This window comes from Sceloporus undulatus, chromosome 6 (assembly GCF_019175285.1).
Source record: "Sceloporus undulatus isolate JIND9_A2432 ecotype Alabama chromosome 6, SceUnd_v1.1, whole genome shotgun sequence".
Classification (NCBI taxonomy): Eukaryota; Metazoa; Chordata; class Lepidosauria; order Squamata; family Phrynosomatidae; genus Sceloporus; species Sceloporus undulatus.
Window position 1 is genome coordinate 159,970,606 of NC_056527.1, and position 17,363 is coordinate 159,987,968.

The 17,363-nt window shown below is 40.3% G+C and overlaps 1 protein-coding gene across 1 annotated transcript in view; it reads right to left on the reverse strand.

Annotated features, from left to right (window-relative positions):
- The window catches only part of LOC121935531 (NAD(P) transhydrogenase, mitochondrial-like), a 53,777-nt gene that overhangs the window by 33,050 nt on the left and 3,364 nt on the right, over window positions 1-17,363 (reverse strand). The window contains exons 3-5 of the mRNA XM_042477154.1: window positions 9,470-9,699; window positions 7,071-7,288; window positions 1,877-1,964 (exon numbers count right to left, since the gene is read on the reverse strand). Coding sequence (XP_042333088.1) covers window positions 1,877-1,964; window positions 7,071-7,288; window positions 9,470-9,699 — 536 coding nt within the window. The remainder of the gene's footprint in view (window positions 1-1,876; window positions 1,965-7,070; window positions 7,289-9,469; window positions 9,700-17,363) is intronic.

Below are 17,363 nucleotides of genomic sequence, written 5' to 3' on the forward strand. Positions count from 1 at the left end.
AAAGTAGGAGATGGGAGGAGGAAAGTGGGATATTTAAAAAAATATTTAAAAGGCTGCTGGACCAGTGAGAGAACAAAGGATAAACTGAGACTGTCCTTGTTAAATTGGGATATTTGGAAGGTGTGGAATTTTTCCACAAGTGCTGACTAGGGGATAATGTAGTACAAAAAGTAACAGTCCCATGCTCAGTAATACAAATTTAAATGGCAAATACATAAAGGACATAGGTATGTGACAAGAAATCATGCAATGTGACATGAAATCATACCTTGGAACACAGAATCACCCACAGAGTTGGAAGAGACCACAGGGGCCATTAAGTCTTAACCCCTGCCATGCAGGAATACACAATCAAAGCACCCCCAATAGCCTCTGTTTCAAAATCTCCAAAGAAAGAGACTCCACTAATCTCCAAGGTAGCATTTTCCACTGTCAAATAGCTCTTACCACCAGAAAGTTCTTCCTACCATTTAGGTGAAATCTCTTTTCTTGTAATTTCAATCCATTGCTCTGTATCCTATTCTCTGGAGCAGCAGAGAACAAGCTTGCTCCTTTCTCAATATGGCATCCCTTCAAATATTTAAACATAGCTGTCATGTCACCGTGACCTTTTCAAAAAGAAATATTTAAATATCCTGCCTCCCAGCAGGGGACTGAAAGCAGCTTATAAAAAGATGATAAGATATCTGATGACATGCAAGTTGAAAAACAGTTAAATTAGCCATGATCTGAAAACACTCATAATTTAATACAGTGTAAAATTATTTCAAAGGCATAACAACAAAGATTAAAATAGTTTTTTGTGGGTTTTTCGAGCTATATGGTCATGTTCTAGAAGAGTTTATTCCTGATGTTTCGCCAACATCTGTGGCTGGCATCTTCAGAGAAAGCTGACCTGGAAGAGAGTGGGTAGATATATATATACACACACACACACACACACACACACACTGTGTGATACCCACTCTCTTCCAGGTCAGCATTCTCTGAAGATGGCAGCCACAGATGCTGGCGAAACATCAGGAATAAACTCTTCTAGAACATGGCCACATAGCCCGAAAAACCCACAAAAAACTATGAAAGCTGGCCATGAAAGTCTTCAACTTCAAAGATTAAAATGTAGTTCACACAGCCAGTATTTATTTACTGTTTGTTTGTTCATTTTATTTTAGTGACTGCATTTTCACATGTCTCTTCCAATTCTAGGATTCCATGATTCTATGATTCAGTATATTGGCCAGAATCCTATACAGGCATTCATATAGAGGCATTCATTACTTTTGCAAATGTCTTTCCATAGTCATTGTAGAAGAAGGTATCCAGCACCTCCTCCATGCAATTACCCACTTCTTGCATAACCAACCTCCTTGTTGCTAGTGCACTCCTTCAATCATTTACTGGCTGATGGAAGGTAGGACCAAATAGGCAGTGTCCATATGTGTTTCTGTACAGGTCTCATGGAAATGTTAATGGAGGACATCATCTTTGCCTGCATTTGCCTGCAGAAACACAGCCAGATACTGGCTGACCACTCTCTGCCCTCCTCTAGTCACTAAATAGCAGTGGACATTCAGGAGTAGCTGTGTTGGCCTTTTAACAAATGCAAACAAAAATACTTCAGTGATATCTTTATTGGCCAACTGAAATGCACAATATACTTGTTATAAGCTTTCAAAGCTCCATGGGCTTCATCTCTATGGGCTTCTTTATCCATGGGTGAGGAAAACACACCAGTGGCAGGGAGGTAGGTTGCATGTGCAGGCACAGTTGGAAGACATGGGATTATGCCTTGCTTCATGCTCCACTACTAACTTTGGCTTGACCCACAATCTCACTACATACTTTTACAACTCAAAAGTTCTGGGACAATACATACCTTTGCTGGAGGAACTTTTCCCGCTGCAGTAATTTGCCCAGTAAAAAATCTTCCAAAATGGTTGGCTGCCAGGACTACAGCCTTGTACCTGGAGGATGGCGGGGAGAGGGAAGGGTACAGAAGGAAGAATGTAAAACCATCTTGGCTTATCAATAAACATTGTGAATAAGTTGCAACGGGTCTAACAAACATATAGAAAGCAACCAAAGGAATTAATAAGCAACTAAAAAACAAACAACTGGTATACAGCAACTCCATACACACAAATGTCACAACAATCATATTTGTAACACTCTTTCAAGGGCCTAATTGAAGAACATTGTTAGGGAGAAAAGGCAAGGATATTTGGGGTGTGATAAAAGATGGAGAGTAAAGATGGAGATTTTAGCTGGGAAAGGTATCCTCCCATCTTAAAAGACCCCTTTGCCAAATAGTAGGTCCACGGTCCTACTTGGATTATCTGGGAGCACAACAGACTGCCCAAAATGCCAAAGAAAAAAACATAGGAGAAGGGAGAGAACAAAACCAGAAGTCTCTGGAAGTTCACTTCTGGGGCTCTTTCACATTATGTCAGGCACTTGAGAATACTTATTTAAAAATACTACAAAAACTTCTTTAAAGCATAAACCATTATATCTGGCTCTGGTTTAGCACAGAAACCCCTTGGCAAGATATTTAGATTAATTTCTAGCTCCTTTTGTCAGCATTTCAACATCACATATCAAGGACACATACCAATTTATATATCAAGTTGAAAACATGATGGTGGACAAGCAAACCTGTCTTGTAACTTCAGATGTTAAATTTTTACACACTTCCATTCTCCATTCAGATGTATGACCTATTACTGAAGATACACTTGGATTACGAATGGATCCGAATCATTCAGGGAATACCAATAGTTCATACAGAAATGTGTTTCATTTGTTTCAAATATGAAACATTGACAGGACAATCCAATGGCTCATATGCAAATATAAATCCCAGCTCAGTGACATTTACACCAGTGCAACAGCTATTCCTTCTACACTATCAAATTTGTGCTGCCAAAATTGTTACCTTCATAAATCTAGGTTGTTCCTCTCTTTACCAATATTGCCTGGAGAACACTGTCATTTAAGTGGTTAAATGGTTGTAGTTTCCCTGCAGTTTCCAAATGCACATTTTCTGCCCAACTGCATACTAAATACAACCACCATCAAAATCTGCAAGTCTTACAGCTCAACAGCAACAGGCAACCAAAAATAGTAAAACCAAGAACAACAGGAGCATTCCCACAACAGTTTATGGAACCTCTTCAAATCTTGCACCATTCAGAACAGTATCACTGGACAGCTCTCACGGTAGCTACAAAAAGAAAGCAGCACTCTCTAGGAGCTGCAGTTCCAAGTAAGCTTTCCAGTCTTTGGATCTTACATTCACAGTGATTTTTGAACAGCTCATACATCGATGAGACCTAACCCCATTTGCTCAGACGTAAATCCCACTGATTTAAATGGGAGAGTTATACTGAAAATTGAAGCCTTTGTATCACACTGCCTGTGCCATGAGCCAAAATCCTTGGGGTCGCTAACTCTATTTAGGAATAAACACATTTTAAACCAATTCACAATTGGAACTCATTTCAAAGGAGTTTTGTTTTTTTGTTGTTGTTGTTCTAAAAATTTAACAAACTAGTTTAAATGCTATACCAATTATGTACACAGGCAACATCTTGAAATGCTTTAGAATTTAAACATCACAATCAGATTCAGTTTTGTCAAGACACCAAGTCAGGCTTGCCATCTCTGGATTCAAATAAAGCAGCTGAAACTTTTTTAAAATGCATGTGTGGGAGATGGTAAATCAGGTAGCCTTTGTACACCTTTTATGGCAAGGCTTAAGTCTGACAACAATATTTGCTCAGTCTTATTTTACTATAATAATAACTTTATTACGGCCATTTGGCCAGCACACTTATTTTACCATTTCTTTACTTCAGCCACTGTAATGTCCTATCTTTATTTAACTCAGGGGAACCAGAAAAAGTTTATTGTAATAGATCTGTATGGAAATACAATCTTTTGCCAGAACTGAGAAGCATGCTTTGGTTTCACTATTATAATCCCATACAAGCAACACTACTCTGGCCAACCCTTCACATCCCTTTCCCAGGAGCCTCTCCATACCTGCCTGTGTCTGTTACCTTCCTTTCTCACAGCTAGGCTCCTAGGCCTCACCTTCCAATAATAACAACAGTAATAAGGTCACAGCTAATAATATCAAACTTTGACCATGGCAGGGGAATCCTTTATAGGAGACCCTGACAGCCATCATTTTACTAACCCTGTTAGAATCATCCTACACCTCTGTACTTCGCTGCCAACATATTCCATGTGGATATCCTCACACCGTCTTATTTTTAAAAATGAAAATATGACTTCCTTTGTAATGCATTTTGGACCTTTGCTAACCATGCATATGCCACCCCACTCTTTAGAATAAGGCCCCAGAAAAGCCAAGTGCCATTATCTATTGTATACCTTCCATTTCACACACAGCAGAATCAAATGAGCACAATGGTATCCATTCAGGCCTTGCTTTGTTTTTGCAAAATGTTTACATTTATCTTGCAATTTAGCCTTGTCTGCATGAAAAAGCATTGTGGAAAAATAATAAAGATTGGTATGTTAACCCCATGCCAAACCTAAGAACACATACACTGTGAAAACCACTTCCAGGGGGATAGCTAGGATAGTCTGCTACAGCAAAAACAACTTGTTTTTTAGAAGTGTCTTGTGGCACCCTAAGGACTGTATCTTGGGGTGGGTTAGCAAAGGCTTTGGCAGAAAAAAGCTCAGACAGAATCGGTCCAGGCGTCTTTAAGCTGCCACAAAAGTCTTTGATGTCTTTATTCATCGAAGAAGACTATTTGATATTATTGGGGCCCACTTATGGTTTTGCAAAAACTATTTTGCTTGTGTTATATCTTCCATGAACTGTAATTGCAGCAAATCATATGATGCAGCAAATTTCAAAGGGCATTCAAGGTGACAAATAGTAATGCTGGTATACTATTACAGTGATACAACAGTGTCAACGTTAGTCTTTCAGTAGTTTTTGTTATCACAGTGAGACTCCCAGAATAGATGTGACAAAGCTGGGCTGATAAACAGTCCTCACATTATTTTGATTATCCTGTTTTTTTAATCCTTTTTTTCCTACTTTTTGTCCTGCCTTGTGATAAATAAAGTTGAACCACATGATGTGTCAAGGTCCCCTTTGCAGGTTCTCTCTGCCATGGATTTTATTGTTTTATGTTGGTTTTTATTAGTTTTGGTTTTCAAGTTTGCTTTGATGCTGTGGCATGGTGACGAGGGAGGACACCACTCTTTTTCCTTGAAAACCAAATCAGCATATTCTTTGCCACCCATTCTTGTTTCCATGCCTGAAGGATGGATCTTTGAGATTATGCATGGACTACTGGGGGTGAAATGCTGTATGAACCTGAAATAAATGCCCCTTGCTGTTGATGAAAGACATGTTGGTGCATAATGAAAGGGAAAGTTTTCACCAAACAAGACTTAAGGGACGTATACTTTCAGGTGTGCATCAAAGAAGGGGATGAGTATTAAAAAACACAAGAGGCTAAGGGGGTATAGGCAAGTAGAGGGTTATAGTATTGCAAATGAATGTTTGAGCCAGTTATTGCAAAAATGGCTTTCTGTTCTGTACTGCTTCAATAAACTCTTTCTTGTTCATCCATGAAGCCTGGCTATCGAGTTAGCTAGAGACAGGGCATCACATGAAGTTTGTTTTAATAAGGGAGTCGTTTAAAATTTGTATGATTGCTTATAAGCCACTTGTTCATTGAATCATAGAAGGCTGCCTGCCATATCCAGCACACCCAAGGAGATTCTTTCTAGTTCTTAAGAGCCTGGAATTCTATGAAGTTACATGGAGGAGGTACTTGGGACATACTAAAAAGAATAACAATGATAATTAAATAGATTCACAACAGCCTTTTGGACAGAACCAATGAAATCTGATAGTCATTAAGTATCATTCTTTTTAATTATATCCCAAGCTACGTCTTGCAAGATCAACTGTCTCTTTCCAGAAACATTTCCCATGGGTTAGGTTGACTCTCCTTCTCCAGCAGGAGAGTAGTCCTTGGTTGAACTAGCTTCTGGTAAGCCGCCCTCTCCAGTGTCTCATGTAAAAGAAATTGCTCATTCCAGCTCCAGAGTAAAGACATTTTAAAAAACTAAAACAGTCTCAAGGATGTCCTTCCTGTGGAAGGGGCAGTGCCATACACAGAACAGCATGTGCAGAAAACAGTGCTGCAACAACAGCACTGAGGTAGAGAACAACAGTCAGGCACAGCTCCATCATGGCATGGTTCCACAGCTGGTGAGAGGCCCTCACTTCATTCCGACTGCCACTTCTATGGCTTCTGAAGGAGAGAACTGCCAGCATTTGCTGGACTTCGGCCCTATGCAGACCAGTTTGGGGGCCAAGTCAGGGCATGGGTCCACATAACGCACACCCTGACTCCGCCCCAGGGTGGCATGATGCCGCGCACCACTCCACACGGTGCACGGCATCACGCCGTTCCTATGGCTCTGCGTCTGCACAACACAGTGCCAAAGGAGCACCATAAAGCCGCAGCGCCGTGGCTACCGCGCAAAAGAGCCACTCTTTGCAGCTCCTTTTTGCACCCTGCAACAGTCAGATTGAGGATGCAGCATGCGGTTGCCGCGGCCCCAATGTGGCTGTAAAAGGGGTGGCTGGAGGCTGCTCTTTTGGGGCTGTCTGCACAGCCCCTTAATTCAGGAAGCGTCTTATTGGGATGTTTCATTTATCTTCTTGAACTTTTCTATGTCTTTTCCATTATTTTATACTGTATTATGGGATGATTTTAAAAGTTTCAAATTTTTATTGTGAAGGTTTTGAAATTGACTCTGAGAGCAAGGTGGCATACAAATGAAATAAATAAATACATAATTTCCTCCCCCACTGCCATCCCCTATTCCTTGTGTGTCCTATTTTATTAAATTGTTAATCTAAGGGCAAGGGGCTGTCAAATTAACAATATGTAAGCAGCTGTGGGGAGCCTTTTGGGCTGAACAGTGGAGCATAAAAGCTCTAAATGAACAAAGAAACAAAGAAAGAGACAGACAGACAACATAGAAATTATACTGCGAATTCTAACCCTGCAATGTTTGCCATCGAACTTAAGGCATCATATCCTTGAGCAATAGTGACTCGAGGAACTTGGTCCATTGCCAAAACGGTGGCTTTGCGTTGCGCCAGCTTGTCAAGAAGTTCTTGATTCTGGGCTGGATAGATGAAACTGACAAGTATGGCTTTCTCCTTTAGCAGGGCTGACTCATGCACACCCAACACCTCATTGAAGACTGGTGCTCTGACCTTAGAGAAAATAAATGCCATATTTCACTGTTTGTTTACACTAGGGATGCAATTCTGCACTAAGTTGCTTCTCAAAGGAAGCAATAAGTAATATCAGCAATCTTCTTCCTGCTGCTCTTGATGAAAAAAAAAAAAGCTTTGAAAACCATGCAGTTTTGAAAACAATTCACAATTCAGGACTTGGTTTGTATAAGATTCATTCAGGGTTGTTTTACACAGAAGACATCATTTTCTGTGCAGCATTTTTTTTTCCATTGAAAATAGTATTCCTGCGTTGAAATGTTGTTTTCTGCTCAGATAATGTGATTTCCTGCACAGAAAAATGATGTTTCTTGTGCAAAAGTTGTGAAAATGGTACACAAAATAAGTCCCAAATTGCAAAGATTTTCATCAGACAATTTAAAAACAACAACAGGGCAACCTTACAATAAATACACTAACAATAACAATCCTGGGACAGCAGAGTTCTATAGAAATAATGATCATATTACAACAAGCTATATGCAATACAACTCTGTAATCGTGCCACTAGTATAACGGTCAACGTAAACTACAAGTGTATATAATGAAACATACTTATAATTATTTTACAAAAAGCAATATGAAAAATGTGATAGTATCCAACTGTCAACCAATATACATTATACCAGTGGTTCCCAAAGTTAGGTCTTCTAGATATTCTGGACTTCAGGTGCCAGAATTTCTGACTGTTGGCCAAGTTAGCTAGGGCTTCTGAGAGTTGAAGTCCAAAACACCTGGAGGGCTAAAGTTTGGGAATCATTGCATTATATGATCCTTTTCTTACAATAAAATGTAATAGAATATGCTTCTTGTGAGTAAATATGTAATTAGCTAAAAGGCAGTAAAACATCCCAAGTTGTATCTTTATAGGCAATTAAATAAATACCAGTACTGTACAAGGAGCAAAACACGTACACCTCTGAAGGGTGTTTTGTCCATAACCTATGGCTTATCTGAGTCTGAAGGAATACTAATCAAGTTTTTATAAGCAAGCTTAATTATGGCTATTGTGATTTGATTGCTATTTGTACTTGTTGGTCAATGACCGAATAAATTTTATATATATATATATACTAATCAAGGTAAACGTACATATGTTCATAAGATGAAGGTCATACAAAATGATGCTTGGCTTCATGATGAAAAACTATTGAGCCTGTAGAAATCCTTGTGGAAATGAATATAGAGTTTGTAGAAGTCCTTTATCAGGAACATAAATATAGAGCTTGTAAGAGTTCTTATCAAGAAGTTAAATTATGGGGCTAGGTGGTTAGTCTGCTCTTCTCTCTACAGTTTAATCAGACATCTTCCATTTAAAGACTCCTAACAGATTAAAAGTTCCTTTGTGATAAGTTCTTTTTCTCTCTTTGCTTTCATACTAAAGTAGTAAAAGACCCCGGGTACATCCCAGCACATTTCTACCATTTCTAGCTGGGGAAACTGAACTACTGTAGTAGCATAAGTCACATTCCTGTGTTCATACACATGAGGGAAAGATTCTTAATTTTCTCCCTTCAAAATCAATAGACATTCAAAACTGTACTCTTAAAACATATTTACTAAAAAGAATGAGCCTTACTGAAATTAGTGAGATTATTTTCTATGGGCACCATTTCTAAGTGAAGTGGTGGTATATTGTACCTAACATTGACTAGATCAGTGATGGCGAACCTATGACATGTGTGCCAGAGGTGGCACTCAGAGCCCTGTCTGTGGGCACAAATGCTGTAGCCCTAGCACAGAGTTTGCCAGAGTTTCTTACTAGAAAGCCAGAGGGACGTGGCACTTTGCAATAAATAAGTGAGGTCTGGGTTGCAGTTTGGGCAATCGGTCTGTAAAAGGTTCACCATCTCTGGACTAGATTATTCCCATTACCAGAGACTGAGAAATTCCATTTTGGGACTGCAGTCTATCCTAATTGCCCGGCTACCATGGCTAGTGTCCATGTCGGCTGAGTATTTTCCAGGATTGCATTCCATTTACAGTAAGTAACTTTTCTAAACTCTGGTGATTTCTCAGATTTGTTCTATTCTAAGACTTACTTTGCATTGAATAAACTTTCTTGAGGGAATCTGAGGCCAAAGAGCAATCCAAGAAGCTGTCAAGCCCTGTTCTGACTCACACAGGATAAGCCTATACACTTTTCATTTGGAAACTTGCCTTTAAAACAACATCAGATCCAAACACAGTTTTCAAGTCCCCAATCTTGGCTCCAGCCTCTTTGTACTGATCATCAGAGAACTTCGCTTCTTCACCAGCTCCATGTTCAACTTGTACATTAAAACCTTGTTTCACTAAAGTTTGGACACCAACCGGGGAAAGAGCAACTCTTTTTTCCTTTCTGTATATTTCCTTGGGAACACCGATGACAAGATCTTTGTAGCGTGTTCCTACATAAAAGAAAAAGAAAAACACACACAAAAAAGAAGTAAAGTCAAATAATTAACACAAAAGCATTGTACATGTGTTCCATACTTCGTCTCAATACAACAGCCTTCTGAGTTTGTGATGAAGGTGCCAGTTGTTATAATGGCAACTGATGTTAGTTATAATGATGGTGATTTTATATCACATTCATACCTTGTACTTTATACTTATTTAGCTGCACATCAGAAGCTCTTAGTGAATTCAGAAATTGCATGACAGGTTATCAATGAGAGTGCTCTGATGTGTATTGGGCTCTAACAACTCATATTAGCTCTTCCAATGTATATCAGGTCCCAATGTGTGTTGGGCCCTGTTATACATCAGATCCCATGGTGCACTGATCCTGAAGCCCATTGATTCCACTGTGCTTCAGTGCTTCATTGTGCTTCATGTTGACCATCGTTCCCAATGTGCATCATCACTTTACTGGCTCCCCTTGCAGCTCCCAAGCAGACCTTTGCTGAAAATGAATGTTGTGATGCTGCTCAATTCTACTTCCTACAGATGAAAGTCCACTTATGAAGACCTGAACCCTCAAGTGAATTCTAGCCTATTTAGTCATTGATCAACTTATGTCCATCATTTCAAGTATGAGAGACCCCAGACTAGCAAAAAATAAATAAATACAAAATCGAACAATAAAAAATTCACAATATAGCATAAGTAATTACAATGAAACAGCATAACAATGGTGACAAGAGCAAGATACCAGCAGTAAGCACAACAGACCTGGCTTTACTACTTAAATAATAAAGCAGAAATTATAAAAAGCCTAGAAGCACAAAACAAACACCTGGGGAAATGAAAAGGTGTTTTTGAATGGCACCTGAAAGACATCAGTGTAGGTGCTGTGTGAGCTTCCCTGACATAAAAAAAATTCTAATGTTTGGGGAGTGCCATCACTAAAAGGACTCTCTCCCTAACAGCCACTTGCTGCACCTCGGAAGAAGATGGTGTCCAGAAGTGACCTTCAATTTAAAATCCCTATACCTAGGCAATGTCTACTGAAGAAAGTGGTCCAACAAAATTCTGGATGCCAAGCCGTGTAGAGCATTCACAGTTAAAGTCATCCCTGAACCAATTGAGATGTTTCAGAACTGGGTCTACCTGGCAACTGCTATTCCCTAAAGATGAGAAACACTGCAATGTCCTTCTAGGCATTTCCTAGAAGAAAGGATAAAATTGTGGGGGCACTCTCGTGCTGCCTTTGCTTCTCAAGGAAAACATTACCATCACCCAAATATAGCCAGGTTGAGGTCAGGTGGACGGGTGGCCACACAGTCAGTTAAGTGGGATGCTACTGTAAGAAGAAATATCTGGGACTGGATTTGATTTTACTATTGCAAGCCCTGCATAACTCTCTTATCCCCAAAATACTGCAAAGGGACAAAAAAAGTCCCCTACCCCTCATTTTGTTTCTATTGCTTTACCAACCTGTATGTTACCCTAGTTATACTGAAAACCAACTCTTTCTGCAAAACCTCACTCATACTGAGAGGTCAACTTTGTAAGCTCTTATTAATGAGTCCTCGTTGCTCATGCCAAGCAATTCCACGGATTGCCCTCCATAAGGTGACATGTATGGGAGAGGGTGAGTGCGCATGGTTACCAGGACAGAACATTGCCAGATGAAACATTCTGCCATCAAAAGTTTTTATAGTGCTCAGTTCCACAGCCAACCCACATGCTCATACAAACAGACTGGTGGATGCCAAAAGAATAACAAATTAAAGTTTAGTTTATAAAAGTCTTTTGGCTAGGATGCAGTATACACATGTTTTCATGCTGTTTATGCTGAAAAAGGTGTGGGACAGGCCACAAGCTCAACTCCACAGACTCCTGAGGTGAAAGAAATCAAAACAAAGCAGCAATGTGGAGAAGAATTTCCTCTCTCTTCCCACTCCTCTGGCTTAAGTTAACTGCAATTACTTGTAACAAGAGAAAACAGTTATGATACATATTCAAAGGTATGGATATCTGATGGTTAAACATGGACTGGCTACAGGAAGCATGCATCTGCCTTGTTGGAACAGCTCCATTACCTACCAGTCTGTTTCCAGGCACAATTCAAAGTGTAGGTGATCTCCTATAAAGTTCTATAAGGCTCAGGTCCAGGTTATTTGAAGGACCATATTCTCCCTTAAAGACATGGGAGTGCCAACACATCTGATAGTCCTAATGAGAAATCTGTACTTTGGACAAGAGGCCACTATCAGAACAGAACATGGGGGGAAAAGGAATGGTTTCCAATGGGGAAAAGGGTCAGATAAGGCTGCATCTTATCACCTTACCTGTTCAACTTATATGCAGAACATATTGTAAGGAAAGCAGGCTTGGACATAGAAGAAGGAGGAATGAAAATACAGTAACAGGAAGGAATATCAACAATCTAAGATATGCAGACAACACCATAATACGAGCAGAAAATACCAAAGACAGCGTACGTGGGTGCACTGTACAGTTAAAAGTGCTCAATTCATTCAACAGGTAATGAAGGAGAGGATGTGGCAGTGGCATCACTAAGGTTGGCATCACATGGTGCAGTAACTCATGGGAGATTATCACATGAGGGATGAGGCGTCATTGTCTTGTCCCTAACTTGTCCTTCCTGCCCGATCGTGGGAAGGACTTTCATACATGACACGCACTTGTCCCAGCAGGGAAGCACCAGTGAAAGTGATCATGGGAATCGCTTTCACTCGCAAGCATGCTGGACCTGTCATTCAGCTGCTTGGGAAGTGCGAGTGAAAGAGGGCTGAAAAGCACTATCAGGAGTCAGTTGAAAGTATTTTCTGCATCATTGTAATTACGGCTTCTTCCATTACTACAAAAAACTGGAAATGATGTCTAAAAGTACTTTCAGCTGATGCCTGATAGTGCTTTTAGCCCGCTTTCATGTGAAAGTGATTTGTGCAATCACTTTCACTTGGGTCACAGACGGAATAAGGACGAGGAAGAGATCCTGTCCCTATCCCATCCCTGTGTGAAAATCTTCATGGTGTCTGCACACATTGACCTCCTTCCATACCACACCATACAGAATCCTTAGTGATTTTTTTTGCACTAATGTTGCTCATCAGTCTTAATCCCCATATATCACTGAATGTAATGGCAATAGTTGTGACATGAGCAACTAGCAAAATTATATACCCTTAAATTACGATATCATATGCACAGCCTAAATGTATTTACATGTACATTGTTTCATGTGATTAAAGTGAAATTTTGGTAAGATATGATGTCTTTAAAGCGAATTTTTAAAGAATTTCTTAAAAATTAAAATTATTTTGTTTAACTATTTTTAAATAATGTTTAACAACTCTGCGGCCTCTCCTGTCTCTTACCACTGAACCTTGCCACACTGAAAACATCCCTTCAGCATTTTAAAGGGACACAGATAAACTCCACAGCCCATTTCTGCCAAAAGGTAGATGTTTGGGGAGCAGTGGGGTCACCCCTCCTTAGGATGTCATTTGGTGTTGCCCATACCCCCTCCCCCCAGTAATGCCCATGGGGGGAGGTAGAATGTTGCCCATCCCAGTAGACCCAGGCAAAAGAAAACTGCTGCAGCCTCTCCTAGCTTCCTCAATAAGACCTTTTGCCATCTGAACCACACTCTGGTGTTGCTTGTTCTGGGTTTCATCTTTTAAATGTTGGAGGGTATGTAAAAGTTAAAATAAATAGTTAAAATAAAATAAGTATAACTATCGATAGACTTAAATGCAACAAGGCAAGCTCATATATGGTCTGCCACATAGCCTAAACATGTGCAATCCGTGCTCAAAAGCCTGACAAAATGAAAACAGACTTCACCAAACTATGGAAGGTTAGCAAGGACTGTGCCTGTTTAGCCTCTACAGGAAGGGATTTCCAAAACCTTTGAACAGCCACCGAGGAGGTCCTCTCCTATGTTCACGCTATCTGTGAGAGTGGTGGAACAAAGAGAAGATCTTCCCCAGAAGATCTCCTCTTCCTTGGAGGTTTTTAAACAGAGACTGGACAGCCAACTGTCAGGATTCTTTTGACTGTATATATTCCTGCATGTAAGGGGTTAGACTGTATGGCCCTTGCAGTTTCTTCCAACTCTATGAGTCTATGGTCTGAAAACACAGGCAAGCTCAAATATGGTCTGCCACATAGCCTGGACCTAAGCTTTATTGAGTGTTATAGGTTATGGCTATAACTCTGAATTGTGCCCAGAAAGAGACTGGCAGCCAGTGGAGTTGCTGTAACAAAGACATTATATGCTCCCTTAGCAGCCCCAGTTAACAATCTGGCTGTAGCACTTTGAACCAACTGAAGTCTCAAAATACTCTTCAAAGGCAGTCCCACATACAACACACGACAGTAATCCGAACAGAATTCAACTAAGGCATGTGTCAAAACGGTCAGTTGAGTCTGCATAGAATTTCATCTTATGATGAATTTGAGCAATAAGCTTTTACTGATCATGCAGCAGAATATCTCCTGAGGATAGGTTTGGACTTCTGAAGGAGCCCAAAACAGAAGCAGCTGAAATGGAAGTGGTCTGCAGAGGGATTTCACTTTTAAAACTCTCCTCTGTCTTATATCCTACTGGGTTTCTTCAAAAAAGACCAAATCCAATGGGCCCTTCCTATCCCCTGGGGTTTCATTCTGGCAGGCCCTGAGGATGGGAAAAAATAGGTGCTCAAGCCCTTATTAGTCAATAGGCAGTGATGTACATGTGCTTGCATCAGTGAGCCCAAATGCATGCACTGCCAAACTAATATGTAGCAGAGTGATCTGTGGGAGTTCCAGTCTACTGATACGGTGGGCTCACTGTTTTTCTTTTTCATAGGAAAGGTGCTTATCCCATTTGCAGTTGCTGTTGTTCTTCTCTCAAGCTCTTCTAGAGGTACAGTATCTCTGAGATCTCTGTATTCCTTTCAGCAAAGTAACCCTTTGCAATTACTAAGACCTTGGGTCCTACAAACATGAGAAACTTCCAAGTTATAACTTTCCCCCATCCTCTGTCCAATTAGAATGTCAGTGTGACATTTGTGGTAATCTTCTCTGCGTGTCTAAAATTATTTAGTTTATACATTGCTCTGTCCAATATTTCTCAACTGCAAATCCACCAGTGCATATTTCCAAGCTGCGCTTTTTAGTCATTAAACCCTGCTTCGAGTTGACTTTTGCTTTGCTTACTTTATCTCATTGGGCAATCATTTTCTGGAACATACTAAAATAAATCCAAACTACTGTTCTTGTAAGACTAAACTAAACAACATTTAATACCCCATTGTTTCCTTAGCTATTCTTACACAATTGAGAGAAGTAAATTGAGAAAGCAGAACATGTCTGAAATTCAAAGAATAGGTTAAGGGTGAAACTTATGATTCCCTCCACTGTTCCAAGTTTTTGCTGTCATGGAGGTTAATGGAAAGCAACCTCTGAGGCAGTAATCCAGAGAGAAATCAGCAGTTGGAGGTTGTCTGCTTAATCATTTCCCATGCCCTCCAACTGTCCCAATTTGACAGGGACAGTCCTCTTTGCCTCTCTTTGGGGGAGTGGGTTGCTTTTAAAATTCACCAATTTCTTTCTCCTCCTCCACTTCCCCTCTTTGCCCTCAGCTTCACAATATCTTTTTTGAACTGTGGTGCCTAGAACAGGACACAGTTTTTTCAGGTGAGGCCTGAACAAAGCAGAATAGAGCGTTATTCCTATTTCCCTCAATCTTGACACTAGACTTGCATTGGCTTTTTTATCTGCCGTATCACACTGTTGACTCATATTGGGACTCCTAGATCCCTTTAACATGTACTGTTGTTAAGCCAAGTATCTCACATCCTATAGCTATGCACTCCATTTTTTTCTCCATGGTGAAATTCATTTTCTTAGTTTTGGGCCAGCTTTCTAATCTATTAAGGTCATTTTGAATTTTGATCCTGTGCTCTGGAGTGTTCGCAACTTCCCCTAATTTGATGTCTTCTGCAAATTTGAAAAGCATGCCCTCTATTCCTTCATCCAAGTCATTGATAAAGATTGATAAAGATGTTGAATACAACATTTGCCCTCCTCCAGTCTGCTGGGACTTCTCCTGTTCTTCAGGAGTTCTCCAAGATTATTGCCAACGGCTTTGAGATAACGTTTGCCAGTTAGAGGGGCTTACAAATTGAACCAGTTCAAATGTCCCTGGTTCCCACTTAATCCAAATCACTGAAGTGATTCCGAGAGGGGGGTCATGCTCTAGACCCATTTAATCTGCATCTTTTTGACTGATTTTTTCCGCTTTCCCCCCCCCCCCAATAAATCATTCCACACAAGTGTGAACCACAAGCGAGGGGAAATCAATTCAAATTTCCCCTTTGGCCTGCCGGAACTGAATCATTTTGATATTTGATTCATTTGTGAATGGGAACCACAAGTGGGTTATTATGGTGCCAGAAAATGACAGAAAATGTGATCGATGCAAGTGTAGTGTAAACCATGATCTGATGTCAAAACGATCCATTGATTCGGATCACACAACGATTTATTTGTAAGTGGGAATGGGACTTAGATGCAGTTCATCTGGTTCTGAAGGCTTGAATTAATTTAGATTAACCAGGTATCTTTGTACTACCTCTTTACTTAGTCTGTCCTGCATTTCCTCTATTGCATCCTCTGTTCCATCTTCCTCAGGTTGAGCACCCTTTTCCTTTTGTGAGAAGACTGAGGTGAAGAAGGCATTGTGTAGTTCTGCCTTTTTTTCTGTTCTGTTAGCATTTTGCCAACTTTTCCACACAATGGTCCTACCATTTCCTTCTTCCTTTTGCTACAGACATACCCAAAAAAGCTCTTTTTATGGCCATTAACCTTGCTAGGAAGCCTGAGCTCATTCTGCACTTTAGCTTTTCTGACTTCACCTCTACATGTGCTTGCTATTTGTCTGAATTCTTCTTTGATGATTTCAACCTTAAGTACTCACTGCTGGATCCATAAGAAGCAAATGCAGCATCTTTTTCACACATTCTGTATTGCTATTGAGGCTGAACAGATCTCAAAGGTCACTTGGGTTCATCTTCCTTCTGCAGGCAGAAGCGTAGAAAAACACCCTTCACATCAGGTTGGTTTATCAGCTGGCAACAGAACACTCAGAAGATGGCCTCTCAATAAACTTTATGAATTCTCTCTTTGATGTAAGCTTTGGCAAGATCCCTCATGGATGTTTGATTACATGCCATACCATCTGAATGAGATCCAGGGCTGATAACTTGTGTAACGTCCAAAGTGGCTGATGGAGGCACAGTCAGGTGGCTTATTTCATGTTGATTCGGTTTCATAATGAGAAAAATAATTATGTTTTTGATTCCTTTGTGGCATGTATGTCTAATGTAATATATTTCATTATAAATTTCTAGCTACAAATTATGCTGCATGAATAAGAAAATTAAAATTGCATTTAAAATTCCTCTTCCACCTCCTCCTCCTCTGCCACCACTTCCTCCTCTTCCTCCCACCTTTCTCCTCCCTCCTCCTCCTGCTGTTCCTGCCTCCTTCATGGCCACTGCTTCCTCCTCCTCTTCCTCTCACCTCTTCCTCCTCCCGCTTCCTCCTCCTCTTCCTCCCACTTCCTTCATTGCTGCTGCTTTTTCTTCCTCCTCCTCTTCTTCCCAGTAAGAAC